We start from the raw sequence: 24,293 nt of genomic DNA, 5'->3' as shown, positions 1-24,293 counted from the left end.
GTTTAAAACACTTATCTTTAAACGATTTGCTCGCAACAAGTTGCATTCGGCGTGGGCTCCTGTCTCATTGTTTCCTATTGAAAATTTTCTCAGAAGTTAAGGCCAAAATACATTTTCTTTGGATGAAGGCGAGTGAAAAAATCTAGCTCACTTTTTTGGCACTTATCCTTAACCGATTGGCTCGCAAAAGTAGCGTTCGACGGAGAATCCCGTCCCATTGCATTCTGGGCTGATAGGATCAGAAGCTATGGTCAAAATACATTTTTCACGCAAAAAAGACGTGGAAAGTCTCGCCAGCTTTTCAATCAGTTTCCATCAACCGCTCGCAAATCGGTTGGCAGTGTTCGGCGAGGAATCCTGTCCGATTGTTTCCCATTGAAAATTGGGCTGATCGGACTCTGGGCTCGGAAGTTTTGGCCAATATTTTTTTTATATTAAACAAACTTTTTATAAGATTCTCGGATACGAATTTTTTATTCGTGAAATGCATTTAAAAAAAAATCACTTATTTCTGGGACACTTAGTCTTAACTTGTTTTTTCACAACAAGTTGCATAGGATGGCGAATCCTGTTTCAAGATTTCCTATTAGAAATCTGACTATGGGCTCAGCAGTTAAGGCCAAAATACATTTTTTTATATGCATTTATCCTTAACCGATTTATTGCATCAAGTTGCTGCCCATTGTTTTGTATTTAAGAATAACTCATTTTCCAAGCACGTTCAAAGAGAGATCTGAGTAGGCCAAGCCGCGTAGTCGATAACAGTTCTATTCTGCTGTCTGATTTTTTCCCATGAATATAAAAAAATGTGAATTCGTAACTAGTGAAGTGTCAATAGAATATCATGTGTCATCGACAAATACAGATTGAAAATTTTCCAAGTCACGCTCCTTTGGCACACAAATCTATATACATAAAAATGAATTTCTGTCTGTCTGTGCCTTATAGACTCGGAAACTACTGAACCGATCGACGTGAAAATTTGTATGTAGAGGGTTTTGGAGCCGGGGAAGGTTCTTAAGATGGTTCGAGACCCCTCCCCGCTTTGGAAAGGGGGGCTCCCATACAAATGAAACACCAATTTCTTCATAACTCGAGATCTAATCAGAAAATAAATCAATTTTAGGCGAAACGAAGTTCGTCGGGTCTGCTAGTGTTACATAAAGGAGAGGCGGAGCAACTTCAATGTTCATAGAAGTTCTGCTTTAATCAGAGCAATTCAAAGTATCAAGTCGCCCAGTTAGTAACCCACTTCTATCTACCACAAGATTTTCATGCGCAACTGAAAATAGGATTTGAGCTCATTTTGTCCGTAGTTTGAATTATCGTTAAACGAATAAATTTCATCAATAATGAGCGTTTGTGGTTTTAAGGGAAGGTTTTCAGGTAATCACATTTTCTACTCTTTTACTATTATCCCAAATGATAATTTAAATATGATGAAGTTTGTCAAAAATGCTTTCAACATACGTTTGAATATTCTTGGTTTTCTAAAAGGTGACGCTTATAGTCTGTTTAGATTACGAGATGTTACACGACAACTTTGACATAAAGAGTCTCCTTATAATAGCTTTATCCTCATAAAGCTTATAGTTGGAATAGTCTCTCAAAATAGTTTTAGCTACATTCCCAATATTTCGAAGATACCGTGATTTTTTTTTCAGATTTTGGAACATGTGTAATTTAAATAATTCACTATTTTTGGTTTTATTCTTTCAAAAATAGACCCATTCCGGCTTCTGGTTGATTATTTGTTTACAATTAAATTCAAATAAAAATATTTTCAATTCTTTGCATTGATACTTTGAATTGATCTGATTAAAGCAGTCATCTCCTAACTTACGCACCAATTGAGTCGCTTACTCCGATGTATGTGTAATTAGTCATACACGCAAAAAAAGCGTTCCCGAATTCGTGAACCAGCAAAAATACACCGTGATTTAATTCATGGATTCGGGAACACCAATCACATTTTCCAGAACGTTCCATAAAACGTGACTGTGTTCCCGAATTCGTGGCTGTTGTTCACGAAAAAATACACCGTGAACTCGTTAGTTCACGAATTCATGAACGCTTTTTTTTTGCGTGTACATACACCCGATTTTATGACAGATTTGATATGATTTCTTCACGATCCAATTTTGCCTCATTTTTGGAAGTCTATATGACAGTCAAAAACCATTAATTGCATTAAATTTGTTCTATTTGACATCTCTTAAAGATTGTTTTTCGACACATTTTATAATCAGTAAGAAGGGTAGCATCACCGCAAGGCGGATTAATCTGTTTTTTTACAAGGACTAGGGGAAATGACGGCTTTGGCAGGTTTTGTTCTATTATTGTCAGGGGTTAATCAGTCATTTATGCTTAAATTTGGCTTAAACATTCTTTGCATATCAAAGAATATTGTGGCCAAATTTCATAAAATTTGGTCGACAAAAGCCCCCCTGCCAATAATAGAACAAAACCTACCAAAGCTGTCTTTCCCCTATGACATTTACGTGGTTTATGAGCAATATCAAAAATCAAAAAACCAAACAAAAAAAACGAGATCGAATGGTTTGCCAAAATCGAAAGGTTTTGTTGTTGAAATCGAATGTTGCCAAAATCGAATGTTTCCAAAACCGAATGTTGCCAAAATCGAATGGAGTCTGTATCGTGAAAATCGAGGATCTACTCAGTGAGATTCTTTCACTTGAATTGTATATGATGAAAGGTTGAGAACAATGGCTTTTGACGTTAATATTTTGTTTATTGACAAGCAAAGGTCGCTTTTAGAAAAGATCATTTCATAATCACAAGCAAACCTAGAAACATCCAACATTTAAAAAATATTTTTTTTAAATGTTCACCTCCATTATCATTACAAAGTAAAAATCTACTTTATTGCCCATTTCATGCTTCACATATTCCACAAATGAATGGGCTGAACACCGGCAAACAGGCTCTTAACACCAATATCCATTTTCATTTCAACATCGCTAATTACGGTACGCACCATATCACTAACCGCACACATCGGCTTCCGCGTCTACATGACGGGATTTAATTAATCCCGCCTTTCGACTGGGAGTCGCAATTTCCGTTATCTCTGGGATGACGTGCAATGTTGTTACAGTGCAGCTTTCGGCGGCATTACCACAGCCTCAGCTTTAGTTTATTATTACTTTTGGTGTATCCTGGGAGCTGTTAGGGAAAGCCGTTCCATGTGCACCACTTTGATCAAATTATCGGTAGCGAATATGCAATCAATCAATATCTTAAGATTTTCCATACTCCAATTATTTTTATGCATCATAAGATCAATAAATAAATATTAAATTCTATCTATCTTTTCTGGAAAGCGAATGTGTCCTTTCACAAGAATATGCCGTAGGTCATTAACCATTTTAGATCGCACTCCCCAAACTCTCACTTAACGCAAACCATTCGCCGGAAATTTGAGCTGCATCTGTGTACATAATCAGTTGCAATAAATCATACTTTTGCAAACAGACACGCTCGTTCGCCTTTTCAGACCCAAAATCCATATGAACAGCTCAGAACCATAATTTACAAGCACCCACTAACAAATTGACTCATTTATCGAGTAGTTCGAAATTTTCGCAGACATCAAGTTATAATCCGCTTCCCTTCCCATAGGCGTGTGTACCTAACTTTCATTCACATGCATAAAGCTTTCAGCACATAATCGGTGTTCAAGCATCACGGGCGGCACGTTCTCGTTCCTGAATTTCCAACAGGAACAACACCCAACTTGCAAGCACACGTTAGCTAGTGCCGTAAGTTATTAATCTAATTTCTAGCAGCAGGAGGAGGCAAACAATAACAACTGACTCGACTATGATTTCGCTGTTTTCCGGGTGCTTGAGCTGGCTGATTTGGTAAATGACGCCTCTCGCGAAGTCTTCCTGCTTTCATGTGATGATGGGGTGATGCTGCGTCGCGGAAGAAGGATCTGATTTTGGTGGTGTTATACTTAACAACTGTTATTACTACAGCAACTGATAACTAGGTGAAGTGTATTTGAGAGGTTTTAATACAAGGAATGTATGATTTTTATACAGATATTGAGTATTCAAATAATTAAAATAATTCGGTTTTGGAGCAGTTCTATAGCCTTTCCGTATACTTAGTATACGAGAAAGGCAAAAAGGTTTGTTTTTCTTAATTTCTGCTGAAAGGGGCTTTCAACGATTCTTTGTTTTAATTAGGGATGTCGGACAAGCCGATCCGAAGATAAAATTTTTAGTACCTACGTAAATAGTCTTTGATTCGTCGCACAAACACCATGATCAGCAACCATGCGTCTCCATGAAAGTGTGAATTGTTTCGAGATTATTGTTATAAAATCAAATAGGGTTACGGATGGTACCTATGCTCTGTAGGGACCAGGCATTACAAACTATCCCATCATCCAATCTTCTGAGAAAAGATACTGATGGAATAATGGGGTATTGATTTCAAACAAAACCCAAGCTTTCAAAGACGAGCCAGCCTAGGGCTGAAAGTCTCCCTAATAAAGACAATAATAAAAACCCGAGCTGCGGTGGCTATCACGATCATCCTCAAATGCTCAAATGATAATATTTTTCCAGAGCGCTCTTCAATTAGGGATAACATCTTTAAACAAGCAAAGATAATATCCTGTGCCCAGATGCTATTGCAATGCCTGACAGGGAAATATTTCCGGTAAAGGCTCAAAAACCGAAGATAGAAACATTATATTGCAGCCATTTGATATTCACCATAAACACCTTGGCGGAATAATGGACTGCAAGCTAAATTTCAATGAGCATATTACCACGACAACCGCAAAGGCTTTCGCTGTTCTTGGCTTCATTGTATGATAGTTCTCCTGAGTTTTTGTTTGTCTTTTTGCCAATATGTCTTCTAGAAATCACCCAAGCAACCAAAAGTTCACATTTTACTTAAATTTGATCCTAACCGAACCAATTAGTTCACTCTTGGTTCACATCGAGTTCCAAGCACCTTAACAGAACTTCAAAGTTCACTTTTGCGCTCCAGCCATACAAAAATTTACTTAAAATGCATGCTGATTAAGCCAAAACATCCCATCTTATCCGATCTTTTGATTACTTGGGCATCTTGCGAAGTTTTTTTGTTATTATTTTTTTTTTAAATCAATTCTTTTAAATGTTTGCTACGAGGTTTCCGTTGCGTTTAGTCCGTGAATTCATTTGATTTTTATTCTCTGAGAATTCCCTTCAGACTTTGTGTTATTTTCAAAACAATAGGCTTGAAAATTGTTCCAGGAATTTATCCAATAATTCCACTGGAAGCTCTTTCAAATATGATATGGGAAATCCTCCGGAATTCGTCTTCTCATTTTTTTTTAACTCATACTAGAAATCTTTTGAATACTCATACGGAAGTTCCTTGAAAAATTACTCCAAAAGTGTCTAACGGAATTCCTCAGCGGAAATTCCTTTAGAAAGTAGTTCGGAAAGTCCTTCGTAAACTTTTTAAACAATACCTTTATGGAAATTCCATTGAAAAATCTACTAAAACATTTAACTTTGGAAAACAGCATGACATTTTCGTGACAATCCTGAACATTGCCCAAAAGATGTTTAGCCGTATTAGCAAAGAAATTCCGACAAAATATCACAATGAGTTTTCGCACGATTTTCTCAAGGAATTTCTACAAGTAACCCGCACAGGAATTTTCGTGGAATTTTCCATGATTTTCAGGAAGAGTAAAAAACCCCAGAACCACCTAACGGAGATGGTGCCTTCCTCGTGTATTTAAAAATGTTACGAGAAATTCACATAAGAGAGGTCAAAATTGCACTTTACGGAGATAGATTTAGTAATTTTTATCTATTCACATTTATTTGCATTCATTGCATTGCAGAAGCCTTAAAAAAGCGGTTCTGATTTTTTTTCTTTTACGATAAATTTAGAAAAAAAAAAACAATGTTTTTTAATAACTTCGAAATGCGATGGCCGATTCCGCGTCGAAAAGTAAATAGGATAAGGCTAACTACAAGCCAAGAAGCCAAGAAGATTAGTTAAGCCTCTCCATGAGCTGCACGAAAGTTCCCAATGAGCTGTGAGACAGACAGGTGCAATCGTTAATGCGAACATATTTACATATATTCGGTGCGTTACTACAAACAAACTTATTATCGAACCATTTTAACACGCCGAATACCGTGATCATAGTTGATGGAAATTTAAAATTTAAATCTATATCTCAGCAGCCCGTTGACCGATTTTCAAAATTCTTTAATTAATATTTTACCCATCTTATGTAGTTTCATAATATGTACTGGTGTTTTGTGTTGCTAGGAATGCTCAGTTTTCCCCTGGTCTGGATGTTGACAATCGAAAAATTGTAAAATTTGGTTTACTCGACAAAATTTAGCATAATTCACCACCATTCCATAAAGAAATTTTTTGAACAACCCTAGATGACTTTGGAAGGATCTACTATATTGGAAAACAAAACAAAATAGCGTTCAAAATGACTTTATTTCAGCTATTTCTATACGATTTTGAACCGGTTTCTTCATAAATGTGTTCACATTTTTTTTCTTGAGGAGATAGATAACGTAATACAAACAATACTCCGACAGAAATTATAGGTTATCCAAATCGTTTTGTAGTTGAGATCAATTGATATACCTGGTCAACTACCTTCTAACATACCGACGTCAACCTATGAAGCCCATACATGTCCATAGAGCCTATGGGTATAACTGGCAATTCAATCATGCCTCAGTTGTTCCAGTTGTTCTAAGTTCTCCTAATTGTTGCGGAGTTCAGGTACCAGGTCAACTACGTTCTGTACGATGGCATACTGAGGTTGCAGCTTCCGCTAGGAGTCAAGTTAGCGGGATTCGCCGATGACGTAACCATGATCGTGTACGGAGAGTCCATCGAGGAGATCGAATTGACCGCAGCCTATTCGATCAGTCTAGTTGAGGAATGGTCACTAAATGTCGCTTCAGGGCTTGCACAAACAACATGATATTTCAGAGCAGCCACGGTCTCAACATACTACAGACATTGAAATTCACAGTTGCCGGACCCTGTAATAACGTTATACGGAGGTCCAGTCGGAGGTGTTGGGGTTGAGCGCAAACTGCAACGCCCGAAAGCTGGAGAGTACTCATAGGCTAATGTGCCTGAAAGTCTTTATTGCGCATCGCCCGGTATCTCGCGAGGCGGCATGTGTACTCGCGGGCACGATGCCTATCAAACTGGTGGTGCAGGAAGACGAGGAGTGCACCAGTGATGCCCGGAAGAATATCGAGACAGCAACGGTAGCCCAAAGGTAAAATTAGTGGGACAACTCGACTAAGGGCAGGTGGACCCATCGCATAGTCTCAAGTGTGTCGGATTAGCAGACGAAGCCCAGTTCACATGTCCCCGGTTCGAAACGAAAAGGAGTGCGATGTTGGAGGCATGCAAAATGGACACTACCACTGATAATATCGTCGGAAGAATGGCACGGAGAAGCCTCAGCAGGCCGCCATTGCCATTGCGCCATTGCGGATAGCGGGGGTTGTTGGAACGTCTCGCTGGAGTAGGGTAGTGTGCCTTTTCGTACCATTTTGGAATTTGACCAGCCGAACCTGCCAGAAGTTCATGGAGGAAGAAATGTGACTTACCTGTGGTCCGTGCTGTGATTCGGTCACGTTGTTGCCCATGGCCTGCTTGTGCATATTTTAAATTCAAATAAGTTGCGGCGCTTGCGTATATCGACTCACATGGTGCGTATAGTCGATAAAACGGATGATACATGATTAGGTATCACACTTGCTACACACTTCCAAAAGAGAAACATAAACTAACAATTTATACCACACAGGTAGGTCCGCTGTCGGGGACTATCCGAGTCGTTCGCGGTCGCGACGGGAGCTATGTAAATGGTTTAACGAATAAGATAGGAGTTTTTTTTTTAAATTTTATTCCTTTATTTTTATGACTAAAGATGGGAGATGAATAGCTCAAGGGCATCGACAATCGGTTATAATTATTGGAGTAGACTAGGCCCACCGCCGGGGACCAGCTGAGCAGACCGTGGCCGAGACTATTCGAGTAGTTCCCAAGCAGCACACGTCAGGCAAAATTGGTTGCAGTAACTTGTTTGTGACTAAATCTGGTCACATACGAGTTGCGGTAACCTAAGTGTAACAAGTTTGCTGCTTCGGTTTGCGACCAAAGCGGGAGCTGAATAGCTCAACGGTTTAGCAAGAAGCCGAATGGCTCACTGCATGGGAATTCGGTTAATCGGAGTAGGCTAGGTCCACCCCCGGTGACCAGTTGAGTAGATCGTGGCGTGTGAATGCATCGGAAGCTATCTTCAACCGGAATTTTTGGTCTGACCTCGGCACTCGTCCGATCACCCATTGAAGTGTAAAAGTGTGTTGGACTTGAGCTGATCTATAAATATGCAAACCAGGTGAAAGCGTAGTATAGGTAATGTAGCAGCCTACCACGGATGCGGGTCGTCGGTATCTAGGGAGCTTCCGCCGCTGCGGGACTCTCCATTAAAGTAGAACAGATACGCCGCTGGGGACTATCTGAGTAGCTTGTGAGTATACGTTGAGAGCTAAATGGCTAAAAAACGTGTGCTGTATGGCACAAGGAAGATATAAAGGGCTTGACGTCGTTGTGGTATAGAGCGTAGTTGAGTTTGTAGATTGATTGATCTAAACTCTGAAATTGTTTGGAGAACTTAGAACATCTGGGATAGATGATATAATTGCAAGTTATTCACAAAGGCTCTATGAAAATATGTGGGCTTGATGGGCTGACGTCGGTGTGATACAGAACGTGGGAGACTTGGTAGATCAATTGATCTGAACTCCGGAACAGTTTGGAAAACATAGATCAACTCTTTTTTTTGTTAAATATCTTGGCTGTGCATATGCACAGCACATGTTTCGAAACATGTGCTGTGCGTGCATATTCTAAGATATTTAACAAAAAAATGGTTTTCGTACGGCCAAGTTGCCGAATAATATGCAATTAATTATAGATCAACTCGTTTAGGCATGATTGAATTGCAAGTTATACACATAGGCTTTATGGACGTCGTTGTGGAGCCGAGCGTAGTTGACCTGGAAGTCCAATTTATCTGAACCCGGGAACAGTTCGGAGAACTTAGAACACCTGGTAGAAGCATGATTGAAATGCAAGTTTACACCCAAAGGACATGTGTGGGATTGATGGGTTGCCGTCGGTGTGATACAAAAACGTAGTCGACCAGGTAGATCAATTGATCTCATCTTCAGAACGATTTGGAGAACCTGGAATTTCTGTCGGAATATTGTTTTGTTTTATATTACCTATCTCCTCATGCGTAATTTATGAACACTTTTATGGAAAAAACTGGTTCAAGATCGTTTGGAAAAAGCTTAAATCTAGTCATTTTGAGCGCTATTTTGTTTGCTATTTGCTTTCCAACATAGTAGACTCTTCCAGACATCTAGGGATGTTCAAATAGTTTATGTGGCATTTTCTTATGGAATAATAGTGAGCTATGCTAAATTATATTAAGTAAACCGAATTTTACAATTTTTTGATTGGCATTGATTGGTCTTGACTAGGGTGGTCGGTATTGGCCATTTTTTTACTCAATACTGGTATAATACCGGTATTTGTAAAAAATTAAGAAATAAAAAATAAACAAACAAAATATTTATTGACAAACTTCCAATGTTAGAAATCATTGCTCGTTGAGCCTGGCAAAGTGAAACTTAAGTGGACATAATCTACTGAGCGATTTATCTCCCAAACCGCATCGGATTTCGCAATGTTGCCAGCTGCAAATTTTGTTGGCAATGTTGCTCTGGTTTAACCGAAGTTGGCCGAATGGTTCCAAGAGCGTCGAAAATCAGTGCCATCCCTTGTTTCTTTCGGATTAATAGAAGGAGAATAATTTACGGATTGCTTGCATGGATCCTAGCGTCATTGTAGTTGCCACCGGCAACGCAAGTATAGTCTCTTCACGAGTTGTTCTCTAGTCGATAAGCCAGAAAAATCATCCATTGAGGCATATGCTTCGTATCGATCGTCAGGTGCGTTTCTGAACAATTGCTTTACGACAATTATTCAAAAGCAAAAAAATCTGATCGTCTCTTTTGAATTCGTTCTTTGAGAGCTTTGAATAAGTTTCTGTAGCTTGATTTGATAATTGCTCAAAAAAATTGGAGCTCAACGTCGGCTTCATGGTGCAGAAATCACGGCAGAGTAGTTCCAGAGCAGCATCAACAGGTTCGAGGGACCAACCCGGGGGACCAGTGGTTCACCTATCGCCAAAAAATCACCATCACTGAAGTTAAATTCGGATTGAAGCTTCAAATCGATTTTTTTTAATGGGCCCCTTCAACTCATAGAATCGTTTCAGCATGGATAAAATGCTATTCCAGCAGTGTGTCTTGGTTTCAGCCACCAATATAAGTTCTTTTCTACTCCAGAGGTGAGCCAAGGGCTGAAAGTCTTTCAAATAAAGACAATTCAATTCAAGTTCTTTTCCAAATTCAGAACGGACATATTTTTTGCAGCAAATTATTTTTCACACGTGACCCCCGGAACAGAACTTCTACGGCACGTAAGGTACACCGGGGCAAGTTGAAATGCGGGGTAAGTTGAAACGGAAGCTGTAATTTGGATCGGAAATGACCCAATGCTCTGATTATTTTTTACAACAAACTACTCCCCTGAACGCACCTTCTGACTGTCATTCCCGGACGATTGCAGCTACAAAAACGCAATCCCTGCCTATGTTTATTTTTCGCCCTTTGCAAAATTTTAACCAACTTTTTGACGTGTCAATAAAACAGGTCTCAAAATGATGTTTGGAAGAGTGCTTTCCTCAAATTTTCACGGTAGGTAATCATTCAATGTTGAACAAACATAATGATTATGAAAAATCGATGGGAGATCCGTTTCAATTTTTGTATTTTGGTCGTTTGAAAATGCTCCGCAATGAATTATTGGCAGTGGCTGATTTTCTACTCGCCGCAGCCACATCCAGGCGCTATAGTATACGCACAAAATAGCCAGCAAGAGTTAACCGCCAGAAATTTGTATGGCGAAAGACATCTAACGCTGGTTTTCTCAAAATTAGGAACTTTTCATGAAAAACTATTTGGTACCGGTTATGAGGGATGGTGTCCGCTACTACGCCTACCAAATATTTTTTCGATTAAAGTGCTTAATTTTGAGAAATCGAACCTTAGATGCCTTTCGCCATACTGATTTCAGAAAGTTAACTCCTAGTGTGCCGCTGTAAGCACGCTCAAAGCAGTCGATTCATTTAAACCCATCGGGGCAAATAGAAATGTGTGGTGCGGGGCAAGTTGAAACAACGATTCAAAACGTCTCCCTAGCAATTTTTTTTCTAAAATTCAGATACTTTATAGTAAGCTTTTGGGGCACTAAAATGGAAAGTAGGCTTTGAAATTAAAACAACAAAAATCAAAAACCACCCACAAAACGCGGAGTTTCTGCCGCCATTGTTCTCCGGGTAGAGCATAATTGCACCAGAAGTAACTGTTTTTTAATTGCTAATTGCGAATCATTACATAAAATAAGTGGACTACAAATCGAAGGGATCGCTTTTCAAGGTGCGTATTGAACTATTAACAATGGTAGTTTGTTTAATCAGTCTGCTTCAATTTAAATATTTAGTTTAAAAATAGCTGTACGGATTATGATCCTTTGATTCAAAATCCGTGTGCGGTGGACGGATTTCGATCCAGGAGTAGTTGATTTAACTCATAATTTTCTCATGTTTTCCGTAGTTTTTATGTGTAAATGTGAAACACTTCAAAAGAAGAAGCCTTCATTTTCCCTTGTCAATGACAAACGATTCATTTGCATTCGATTTCTATAGTCTAGTCTAGAGTACGGATTTCGATGTCCCACGGTATATATTGATATGAGACAATTGAATGGACCATATTTAAGTTTATTTTTTGAATAAAAGGATATCAATATCTGTAATGTGACTTTTATGCGAGTAAATATCAAGATGATGCGACACAATTTGGGATTTGGTTTTAAAACTTTGAGAACAAAGCCTACTATGTTATCAGTTTTTCTTAAACGGGAGACAATTTTAAGCTAGTTTCTAGAAAGAAAATCAAAATCATCAAAAAATTACATGGGACTCTTAAGCGAATTTAGTCACCTTTACAACCTCGTGCATCTTGAGTCTCACTGAGTACATATATTGTGATTTTAATACGGAAAAATAGCTTATCTCTGTATGTAGCGCAGTGTTTCAACTTGCCCCGATACACGGGGCAAGTTGAAACGATGCATATAAAAAAGTAATTTCAGAATACAAAATATTTAGGAAAAAGTTTGGTGAGGTTGCTTATTTTTTATGTATAATCTTTGGCCCGAATTAGTAAACACCGCAAACGGATTCAAAATTTATTAAAAAGCGATTTCTTTATAGCACTTCAAAGTTCAACTTTGAAAAAACCGTTTCAACTTGCCCCGGTGTACCTTACCTTTTTCACCATTTCATACGTAGCGGAGAAATTCTCAACGCTGTAAACAATGTTTATTTAAGAAAAAACTGATGTTTACTTGTGCAAAGGTTCATTCATGTGCGCATTCATTTGCGCAAGTGTTTGTTGCAAGGTGAGTCGTTAGCTTAAATATGTAGGATAAAACTATTCGAGATTTTTCATACTGACAGCAAAACCGAAAATACCGATATTTTTCCGTCTCCAATACCGGTATTTTCGGTACTCAACATTGGTTGGTAATACCGGTATTATCGGTTTCGGTACTACCGGTTAGACCACCCTAGTCCTGACTAACGGCATTTAAGCGGCATAGCGATTTAAATCTTAAGTTACCTTCAAATCTGATCTCGGTATTCGTAGTGTATCTCAAGCATACATTGTTACATTGCACAATAGGAGAAAATAGGTCATAAAGCGAATAAATTCAATATCTCGGTTCGGTATGGGCGGATTGCGCTGAAATTTTGACACAAATCGTAGATTTTTCTGTGGAATCGTGCAAAGGTGGTTAAATTGGCTGCACGAAGCTGCAAGACCTCGTTTTAGTTTTATTTGATATGTTTTCCATAATACATTGGCATTTCCGGTAATTGTTAGAAAATAATAGAACGTGGGGTAAAATAAGCAATATTATAGCTTCTTTAGTCGTGCGGTGGACAAAAATAACTCCACACGATTCTATGAAAAAAACTAGATCAGGCGAGTAATGTCAGCATGATCTCAATTCCCAGAAGCTCTGTCTACAACTCACATAACACGATTTTTGGCAAAATTTGAGGTCACATGTGCTATGTTTTGTCGAGTAATTGTAACTCCGAACTTGATGAATTACATAACAAATACAGAGCATTGGGGTAAAACGAGGTCTTACAACTTTGTGCAGTGAACTTAATCACCTTTGCATGATTCCACAGAAAGTTCTATGATTTGTGTTTCAGCGCAATCTGCCCATACCGAACCGAGGTACCTATTGAATTTATTCGCATTATGGACAATTTCTTTCCCATTGTGCATTGTTGCATGATTGTGCGTTTGGTATTGATAAAATACCGAAAAGAAAAGCGTACATAAAAATTGCCTCGGCATAACAAAAAGGTGGTAGAGAATTGACACTGTTGTTATCGTTTAGAATCAAATTCCTGTTTTGCCTTCGTCCCTTGAACTTGATGATAGATTCCCAAAAAAAAAGTCTCATTGCCTACTTTAAAACATCTTCAAATTCGTCTTAAATTTACAAAGAAAGTTTTGCAAAACAATATTTGGACGGAAATAGCCTCGATTAATAAAGGATGGGCAAAATTCATTAAATTTGTTTCAGGAGTTCGGACCTTTTTATAAATTTATAAATCGAATATATATACGGAGCATGTTAAATTCTAATAAAAAAAAGACTTTAACCCTTTATAAGGCAGTGGCAACTACATTGCCACCAACAAATTATATGTTTTTCTATTCATTAACAAGAGCTGTACTTATTATTTCCCATGTAATGGCTTTATTTGCTTCCTAGTAACACCCCAGATGAATTTGAGCCATAAAAAAATTGAAATATCAATTTGCGAACATTTTTTTACGAACAGATCGTATGATTCGAGTTGAAGAAGGAGTTTCAGTTATAATTCGTTAAAAACCGACAAATATATATTTTTTCCCGTTGGTATCAAATATTTTGAATCTCCTGTGTTAGATTATTACGTGATTAGCGTGAAAAAAGCTTTGCCTTTCTGTATATTTAGTTTTTGGATTTTGACGAAATTGTGTTTTTTTCCAAAGGGTAAAAAAGCGCAAAATTTTTTTTTTCACTTATGCGTTTTCCGACAAGGACTCTTCACCAAAACATGTAACGTGCCTTGATTTGACTGGTTTTACGTAAAACCTAATTTCAAAAAATCTTTTTATATTTTTGTTGTTGCCTGTTTTCCCGCTTGCCGAACAGTGGTAGCTATATTGCCACCAACGTTGTTCCGCTTCTCGGGCAGTGGCAACTATATTGCCAAACAAATTTCTCAATGTTGGATGGTGTTGAATCTAAAATGATCGAGATCGGTTAGGTTGTTTATGCCTAGAGCTGGCCGGTGCTTTTCGGAATCATACTTGGAGTAATTGGCGGAACTCAACGCCGTTGGCGTTCGTCTCCGATCGAGGGTGCCCAGTTTAATACCATGTCAACATTGTGTCCTATAGTTCTTTTTGTCAATTTATTGTTTAGATTCGTCTGCCTTATAAAGGGTTAAGTTGCGTAGGGGGACGTTTTGAATCGTTTCACATTGCACCGCGCATTTCTATTTGCCCCGATGCGATGGGTTGAAAATGCGGGGCACTTTCAAACGACCAAAATACAAAAATTAAAACGGGTCCGTAATCGATTTTTCATAATCATTAGGTATGCTTATTCAACATTGAATGATTACCTACCGTGAAAATTTGATGAAAAAACTCTACCAAATATCATTTTGAGACCTGTTCCATTGGCACGACAAACAGTTGGTTTGGATTTTGCAAAGGGCAAAAAATTAACAATGGCAGGGATTGTTTTTAGTAGCTGCAATCTTCCGGGAATAGCAGTCAGAAGGTGTGTTTATGGGAGTAGTTTGATGGAAAAAATAATCAGGGCATTCGGTCATTTCCTATCTATAATACAGCTTCCGTTTCAACTTACGCATTTCAACTTGCCCCGGTGTACCTTATTAAAATAAACTTTAGCGGAGTTTGGGGCAAGTGAGCCACCCGGTATTAATTCAGTAAAATATCTATTAAACTACCCAGCCGATACACAGATATATTCAATCGTATTACCAGACATAGTGTACGGAATCTTATCACTATTTTATGACCATATTTTTAAGAACGACGAGCGTAATAAAGAGAAAGATCAGTAGGACGGAGATCCTTCATAGTTCAGTAGTTCAGTTCAGTACACCTGTCTAGTATACTGAGGTTTCCTTTAAGGTGATTAAACAACAAGGCCACAAATCGGCCATTTTGGAAGCCACGTGCTTTTTTCAGCAATTTTTCAAGAGCACGAGCTGAAAGAACCATAACGCACATAAGGGTGAAATATTGGTAGATCATTTACTTATTTTGGCTGAGCAATCGACTTTAATTTCATTACTGTACGAACATTATTACAACAGAAATGGGCTTTTGGAAATGGGAATAGAAAAGCATGTGGTGAATTTGAAATTTACCATTGAATTAATTGCATAATCACCTTAATATATTTTTCGAATCAAACCTTTCATACGCTGTGCACATGCATATAAAATTTTCCAACATTGCAAACGGATAATCAGATATAAACTAGCGCCGCTAAGTGGATGAACTCAAAAACAATATGGTCTTCAGGATCATGGTTTTACCTTTTCGATTAACTTCATAAAAGACTTTCTAGAACTTCGAACTTTAAAATTAATGTTTTATTTTGATGTTGCAATCAGCATAAACATCGTGTTGGTGAGCACGTGAGCACCAACAACATAATTTTGAGGTCCACGAATGCCTGATAGAAAATTTCAATATTTCAAATTTGTAGAGTCCAATACTAGCTAAATCGGTTAAGTAACGTTTGAGACACAACGATTTATAAATAGTGTTCAATTTTTCCCTATAAGACTTGGCGGCTTTCGAGCCTCTTGAATGGAGTTGAAGGCTTCCAAGCATTTTGGAAGGATGCTTCTGAGCCTTTTGAAAGACGGCTTCTGAGCCTTTTTAAAGGAGGCTTCGGAGTTTTTTGAAAGGAGGCTACCGAGCCTTTTGAAAGGAAGCTTCCTAGTCTCTTGAAAGAACAATTCTGAGCCTGTTAAAAAGCGGCTTCGGAGCTTTTCGAAAAAAATAGTACGAGTTGCTCTCGAAAGAAGGCTTCCGAACATTTTGGAAGGATGCTTCTGAACCTTCTGAAATACGGCTTCTGAGCCTTTTGAAAGAAGGCTTCGGAGCTTTTTGAAAAGAGGCTACCGAGCCTTCTGAAAGGATGCTTCGGAGCCTTTTGAAATGAGGCTTCCGTGTCTCTTGAAAGGAGGCTTCCGAGCCTTGATAGAACAATTGTGAGCCTCCTTTGAGGCTTCGGAGCCTTTCGAAAGAAAGATTACGAGCTGCTTAGATGGTGGCTTCAGAGACGCTTATAAGGATGCTTCCAAGCCTCTTGCAACGAAGCTACCAAGCTGCCCCTAATATGGAGGCTTCCCAACGCTTGTAAATAATTTAGATTTAAGTTACTCGACGTTTATGTACCCCAGATTACACCGCTGGTGTAAGTGATTTCTACCTTGGTCGGGGGAGTGTTAGATGGTTTTACCAATAATTGAATCATGAATAAAAGACATGTGCTTTGTACAATGAACCAGCAATTTTATATTAATAGTATTGCTTGCCCTGCGTAAAGTCAGCGCCGTTAAACCGCAAAGAACATCTAAGTACCTATTTCACATTCACAACAGTAATTGCGCGAAAAATGCGGTGCTGCCCGACTCAGTACCTGGTGAAATGTTAGAGCGCCTTGCTGGTACAGAATGCGACCGACCCGACTAATTACATACCTCTTTGGATTCTTTCTCCGAGATCGACGACCGTCCGGGGGTGTAGTTCTCGATTCGACCGGGCTGATTGCGGTACTGGGGCGTCCCGGATCGGATGGCCGATCCGTGCTGGATGGTGTTGAATCTAAAACGATCGAGATCGGTTAGGTTGTTTATGCCTAGAGCTGGCCGGTGCTTTTCGGAATCATACTTGGAGTAATTGGCGGAACTCAACGCCGTTGGCGTTCGTCTCCGATCGAGGGTGCTATATCTGATGGTGTAATCCGAGTCGTAGTTCGGTTCCGGCTCCGACTGGTAACCACTGGTTTTGTAGGGAAAGTTGCCTGCGATGGTGAGAAAGTTTTGATTAGATCTTGGTTTTCTTGCTTGTGGAGTAGTAAGACCCATCACCTGATAACCATGCAAATAGCGTGGAGTATTATAAGTGGATTATGAAAGACAATCACAAATGTTTTCTAGGATTTACAGCATGCATTTTATAGTTTTTTGTTAGCATCAACTTATTCTTGTACATAAATGAACGCATTAATAGTCGCAAGCCAGTGTTCTATATATTTATTTTTATCTTCTATTGAGTCGTAAAAATTTACTACATATGTGGTTTGAGAAGAGATTTTCCAAATATGGGAAATCAATTCTGATTACTCTGTCTTGAGATTTGCGCTACCTTCACAGTATGAACGTCAATCGAGAATCAATGTGCGGGAGGTATGTCTCCTTGCAACGTGCAAATTAGGAGTGATGAGACTGTTGATCCACCATCTGCCCACATTACCAGAGAAGCCAACATTTCCATGCGACGGCAGCGTAAGCTTTTACCTGGATGAATGATGAAAGCTAGGTTATATAAATTGAGTTTTGCAATCTTGCCAGCATCCAGAGCCATCGAATCTCGTTGGTTCTACTTTGTTATTTACAATCTCATTGCGACGATGTTGTATCGATATAAATCTTCCAGGGAAGCAATGTTGCTAAATTGGATTCCTCATTGGATTGGCGATAAAATGAGAACGGTTCTCGTAACTTGGAGAACTTGCCGCCTGTATGGTATGCTACGTGCGGAGTGTGGTTGTAACGCTAAATCTACCTCACTGGCATCGAACGCCATTACTCTGAACGAGCTCTACTTCGAGATAGTCATGGCATCGAACATCATTTGTCCATATCTATTTTCATGTAAATTTTCCTTGATTCATTATGATAAGATAAAGGGATATAGAGAGACATAAAAAATGTTTCAATTCCCTTCATCTATCTGTTGTTTTTTTTTAACTTTTCACCCATGTGCTGCTCTTTCAAAGTTACTATTTCTATTAAAGCATTCTATTTATTTTTATTTTTTGAATTGTTTTCTTCATTTTGTTGCTACTTCCAAACTTTTAGTTATTTATTATTCTTATCATTCGGGGTACTGACATTGCAACTTTAACTCACACAATAATTTGCTATTGCAGGTTTATTCGACTGAGATTGCACCGTCAGAAAGCACTGAACATCCCCCCGGAAAGGACATCTGATAGCGATGCGGTCTCTGCTGGCCTGATTATGGTACTCAAATTGCATTGTATCTGATTTCGTCTAGTTCTCCACGGTGTCCATCTACACAACTGCAATTGCAACCGTTGCAGAAATTGCAATTTGATTCACTCCCACTTGGCGCGACTACGAGGCAAAATCAAATTCTCCCAAAGTGATTGGCTCTTTTGTGTCAAAGAGGGACGTCTTTTCCTTTCCGTTCGTTAGATTCGGACGTGGACAGCGGACGAAGATCCTAACGGGCAATCAGGCGGCTCTTCGGTTGGTTGCCTTCACTCGTTGGGAGCGTCTTGACTTGTCAGCAAAGCGATGCCAAGTTTATCTCGTCGAAATTAACGACCAATTTCCAGCAATCTTCCTCCATTCCCTAATTAGAAATCAATCCTCAGGTCCACTGATCCATGTTTCCATGTTATGCGCCCGACTAGAATAACAGCTGAAATACAAACACGCCGGAACCGAGGAAAGAAGCCGGAAGCGAATAATTAGATTCACTACTTCCGATACGGTCACCTCCACGGGCATTCCCGGAAGGGGTTCGCGGTGGCCTGAGGGTCGGTCGGCTGCCGGGTAATCGAAACCGACAATCTTCTTGAGCTCTATCGCTACATCGTTGGGCTGCTGGATTGATTGCAATGGCTGATTGCAACAGCCTCTCCGAACTGAACGCAGAACCAGTCAGTGTAGGGTAGCTTGGCTGGTTGGGGAACGATGAAGCTGGTGCCGAACGTAAATCAGTGTGCTGCTGCGGATTGTTCTCGTTGTTCGCCGTTGTAGAAATGCAATCTGCATCCCATTAGCGATTGATGACGATGGTGATGGACCGAAGGGGTTGAAATGGAGCGAATCAAGGAGCGGAAGCTTGCTGATTGAGTGCAATTTAGCAGCAAAGTAACGCCATATGGCTTGATTGTTGAACGGTTATGGGGAGCGGAGCATGCATTTAAATGGGTCGTTGCATCCGTAGATGATGTTTTAGCTTTTTTAATCCCATTTGTGTGCTTAAATACCTACGTGCAAACATGTTTTAATTCTCAAAAATAAGAGAAGTTTTATTTCCGTTTCGTGTTCTAAATCTAAAATATGATATTTTACACTGAAAATAGTTGTTTTGAAGAAAACAGATTCACCGACAATATTCAATGCATTCGCATATTACATGTAAGAATAAGTATATCAACAATTTTTAAATTAATAAAAAATCTTCCAGTATCTTTTCCGATATTAACTTTTGTGAACCAACAGATAGGGAATCTGTCTCTATATCCATCTCGTCAAGCAGGCGTGAATGTGACATTGTCCATTCATTTATTCTGATACGTCTAAACAGCTAGCCATTTGACATCACAATACACAGTTTCAGGTCACAACTCTCCATCCTCGGTTGCTCCCCACGCTCGCCAGGTTGTTTTGCACCTGGTCAGCCCATCTCGATTTCTTTCGAAAGTTCCGCCGGGAATTGCTTCGGATTTCCTCTGGGAATTCCTTCGAAAGATCCTCCGAAAGTTCCTTTGGAACTTCTTCCGAGAATTTCTTCGGAAGCTCCTCCCAGAGATTCATCGAAAGTTCCTCCAAGAATCCCCTTTGAAGTTTCTCCGAAAATTCCTTCGGAAGTTCCTCCGAGAATTTTCTCGAAAGCTCCTCCAAGGATTCCTTAGGAGGTTCCTACGGGAATTCCTTCGGAAGTTCTTCCGGGAATTCCTTCGGAAGTTCCTCCGGGAATTCCTTCGGAAGTTCCTCCGGGAATTCCTTCGGAAGTTCCTCCGGGAATTCCTTCAAAAGTTCCTTTGGGAATTCCTTCGGAAGTTCTTCCGGGAATTCCTTCGGAAGTTCCTCCGGGAATTCCTTCGGAAGTTCCTCCGGGAATTCCTTCGGAAGTTCCTCCGGGAATTCCTTCGGAAGTTCCTCCGGGAATTCCTTCGGAAGTTCCTCCAGGAATTCCTTCGGAAGTTCCTTCGGAAGTTCCTCCGGGAATTCCTTCGGAAGTTCTTCCGGGAATTCCTTCGGAAGTTCCTCCGGGAATTCCTTCGGAAGTTCCTCCGGGAATTCCTTCGGAAGTTCCTCCGGGAATTCCTTCGGAAGTTCCTCCGGGAATTCCTTCGGAAGTTCCTCCGGGAATTCCTTCGGAAGTTCCTCCGGGAATTCCTTCGGAAGTTCCTCCGAGAATTCCTTCGGAAGTTCCTCCGGGAATTCCTTCGAAAGTTTCTCCGGGAATTCCTTCGAAAGTTTCTCCGGGAATTCCTTGGGAAGTTCCTCCGGGAATTCCTTCGAAGTTCCTCCGGGAATTCCTTGGGGAGTTCCTCCGGGAATTCCTTCGGAAGTTTCTTCCGGGAATTTCTTCGGAAGTTCCTCCGGGAATTCCTTCGGAAGTTCCTCCGGGAATTCTTCCGGAAGTTCCTCCGGGAATTCCTTCGGAAGTTCCTCCGGGAATTCCTAAGCAAGTTCTTCCGGGAATTTCTTCGGAAGTTCCTCCGGGAATTCCTTCGGAAGTTCCTCCGAGAATTCCTTCGAAAGTTCCTCCGGGAATTCCTTCGAAAGTTTCTCCGGGAATTCCTTCGAAAGTTTCTCCGGGAATTCCTTGGGAAGTTCCTCCGGGAATTCCTTCGAAGTTCCTCCGGGAATTCCTTGGGAAGTTCCTCCGGGAATTCCTTCGGAAGTTTCTTCCGGGAATTTCTTCGGAAGTTCCTCCGGGAATTTCTTCGGAAGTTCCTCCGGGAATTCCTTCGGAAGTTCCTCCGGGAATTCCTTCGGAAGTTCCTCCGGGAATTCCTTCGGAAGTTCCTCCGGGAATTCCTAAGCAAGTTCTTCCGGGAATTCCTTAGGAAGTTCTTTCGGGAATTCCTTCGGAAGTTCCTCCGGGAATTCCTTCGGAAGTTCCTTCAGGAATTCCTTCGGAAGTTCCTCCGGGAATTCCTTCGGAAGTTCCTCTGGGAATTCCTCCGGAAGTTCCTCAGGGAATACCTCCGGAAGTTCCTCCGGGAATTCCTTCGGAAATTCCTCCGGGAATTCCTGCGGAAGTTCCTTCGGGAATTTCTGCGGAAGTTCCTTAGGGAATTCCAACGGAAGTTCCTTCGGAAATTCCAGCGGAAGTTCCTTCGGAAATTCCAGCGGAAGTTCCTTCAGAAATTCCAGCGGAAGTTCATTCGGAAATTCCAACGGAAGTACCTTCGGAAATTCCAACGGAAGATCCTACAGAAATTCCAACGGAAGTTCCTTCGGAAATTCCAACGGAAGTTCCTTCGGAAATTCCAACGGAAGTTCCTTCGGAAATTCCAACGGAAGTTCCTTCGGAAATTCCAACGGAAGTTCCTTCGGAAATTCCAACGGAAGTTCCTTCGGAAATTCCAATGGAAGTTCCTTCGGAAATTCCAGCGGAAGTTCCTTCGGAAATTCCAGCGGAAGTTCCTTCGGAAATTCCAGCGGAAGTTCCTTCGGAAATTCCAACGGAAGTTCCTTCGGAAATTCCAACGGAAGTTCCTACGGAAATTCCAACGGAAGTTCCTTCGGAAATTCCAACGGAAGTTCCTTCGGAAATTCCAACGGAAGTTCCTTCGGAAATTCCAACGGAAGTTCCTTCGGAAATTCCAACAGAAGTTCCTTCGGAAATTCCAACGGAAGTTCCTTCGGAAATTCCAACGGAAGTTCCTTCGGAAATTCCAACGGAAGTTCCTTCGGAAATTCCAACGGAAGTTCCTTCGGAAATTCCAACGGAAGTTCCTTCGGAAATTAAACGGGAGTTCCTTCGGAAATTCCAACGGAAGTTCCTTCGGAAATTCCAACGGAAGTTCCTTCGGAAATTCCAACGGAAGTTCCTTCGGAAATTCCAACGGAAGTTCCTTCGGAAATTCCAACGGAAGTTCCTTCGGAAATTCCAACGGAAGTTCCTTCGGAAATTCCAACGGAAGTTCCTTCGGAAATTCCAACGGAAGTTCCTTCGGAAATTCCAACGGAAGTTCCTTCGGAAATTCCAATGGAAGTTCCTTCGAAAATTCCAATGGAAGTTTTTTCGAAAATTCCAACGGAAGTTTTTTCGAAAATTCCAATTGAAGTTTCTCCGGAAATTCCAATGGAAGTTCGTTCGGAAATTCCAATGGAAGTTCCTTCGGAAATTCCAATGGAAGTTCCTTCGGAAATTTCAACGGAAGTTCCTTCGGAAATTCCAACGGAAGTTCCTTCGGAAATTCCAACGGAAGTTCCTTCGGAAATTCCAACGGAAGTTCCTTCGGAAATTCCAACGGAAGTTCCTTCGGAAATTCCAACGGAAGTTCCTTCGGAAATTCCAACGGAAGTTTCTTCGAAAATTTCAACGGAAGTTTCTTCGAAAATTTCAACGGAAGTACCTTCAGAAATTCCACCAAAGTTCCCTCGGAAAATCTAACGGAAGTTCCTTCGGAAAATCTAACGGAAGTTTATTCGGAAATTCCAACGGAAGTTCCTTCGGAAATTCCAACGGAAGTTCCTCCGGAAATTCCAACGGAAGTTCCTTTGGAAATTCCAACGGAAGTTCCTTCGGAAATTCCTTTGGAAATTTCAACGGAAGTTCCTTCGGAAATTCCTTTGGAAATTTCAACGGAAGTTCCTTCGGAAATTCCAACGGAAGTTCCTTCGGAAATTTCATTGGAAGTTCCTTCGGAAATTACAACGGAAGTTGCTCCGGAAATTCCAACGGAAGTTCCTCACGAAATTCCAAAGAAAGTTCCTCACGAAATTCCAAAGAGGGTAAACCGGAATTTCAATGAAAGTTCTTCGGAAATTCTTCCGGAAGTTCTTCCCGGAATTGTTTCTGAAACTGTTCCGGGATCCTCCAAGAATTTCTTCGGAAGTTCATTTGAAAAGTCTTTTGAAAGTCCGGGAATCCCTTCGGAAGTATTTACAGGAATGCCTACAGAAGCTCTTACAGGAATTCCTTCAGATGTTTCTTCGGGAAGTCCTCAACAAGGTTTCTTATTCCAGGATCTAAAATAATTACAACACAATATATATACAACCCAGATTTTCCGAGACTCCAGCATTAACGAAAACGCGAGGCCATCAGCCAACTTTTTATTCAAGTTTTGCTATGTTGCACTAAATGCTAAATAAGCATACCAACCTTGTAAACACGACTGTTGAGCTTTTCATATTGGACTTGGATGTCTGTTCTTTGCAATCTAACATAAAAAGCTTTTATTTTGAATACTATATTATTCTGTTACATTAATGAACCAAATGTAAAATTTTATCTAGTGAAAGCATTATTCATAAGAAAGTTATTGTAACAAAGCATGATCAACCCGATGATTAATGCACTGTACAAAGGTTAGAAAGCCAGTCACGATACGCATAATTTGTTATGTGAGCCATCTAATGAGTCTAGTTTAATGACTTTGGCATGGATTTCCTCTTTACGCAGCATGCCACCCATTCAGGGCATCCAATGAGTAATGCACTAAGCGGAAAAGTTAGGCGGAAGCTTGAGCAGATTTTCCTGTCTACGTTTTCCACGAACAAAAAGCGGTGAACTTGTCAGTTAAAAGCCTTGTGTGAGTAATAAATGTTTGTTGTATATGCGAGCTGTTGGGTTTTTTTTGAAAGAGAGTAATTTATCACCTCGACGTGTTTTGTATCGTACAGTCACGAAGTCATCTGGAAAAGTTTTGACACAGAAAAAAATATATGATCATTTAGGGATATTGTGGAGGAACACTTTAGCAGTAAGAGT

General features: G+C 40.1%; 1 protein-coding gene across 22 annotated transcripts in view; it reads right to left on the bottom strand.

Annotated features, from left to right (window-relative positions):
* LOC134208741 (sorbin and SH3 domain-containing protein 1) overlaps window positions 1-24,293 on the bottom strand; it is a 453,188-nt gene that overhangs the window by 119,948 nt on the left and 308,947 nt on the right. For 18 of the 22 annotated variants that reach the window (XM_062684620.1, XM_062684623.1, XM_062684619.1 and 15 more), the window contains 3 exons: window positions 24,182-24,217; window positions 17,247-17,379; window positions 17,057-17,180 (listed from right to left, as the gene is read on the bottom strand). In XM_062684620.1, the coding sequence (XP_062540604.1) occupies window positions 17,057-17,180; window positions 17,247-17,379; window positions 24,182-24,217 (293 nt within the window). The remainder of the gene's footprint in view (window positions 1-17,056; window positions 17,181-17,246; window positions 17,380-24,181; window positions 24,218-24,293) is intronic. The other 4 variants (XM_062684617.1, XM_062684615.1, XM_062684614.1 and 1 more) reach the window with 1 other exon arrangement.

Source organism: Armigeres subalbatus, chromosome 2, assembly GCF_024139115.2.
Source record: "Armigeres subalbatus isolate Guangzhou_Male chromosome 2, GZ_Asu_2, whole genome shotgun sequence".
Lineage (NCBI taxonomy): Eukaryota > Metazoa > Arthropoda > Insecta > Diptera > Culicidae > Armigeres > Armigeres subalbatus.
This window is presented reverse-complemented; position numbering and strand designations above follow the sequence as displayed.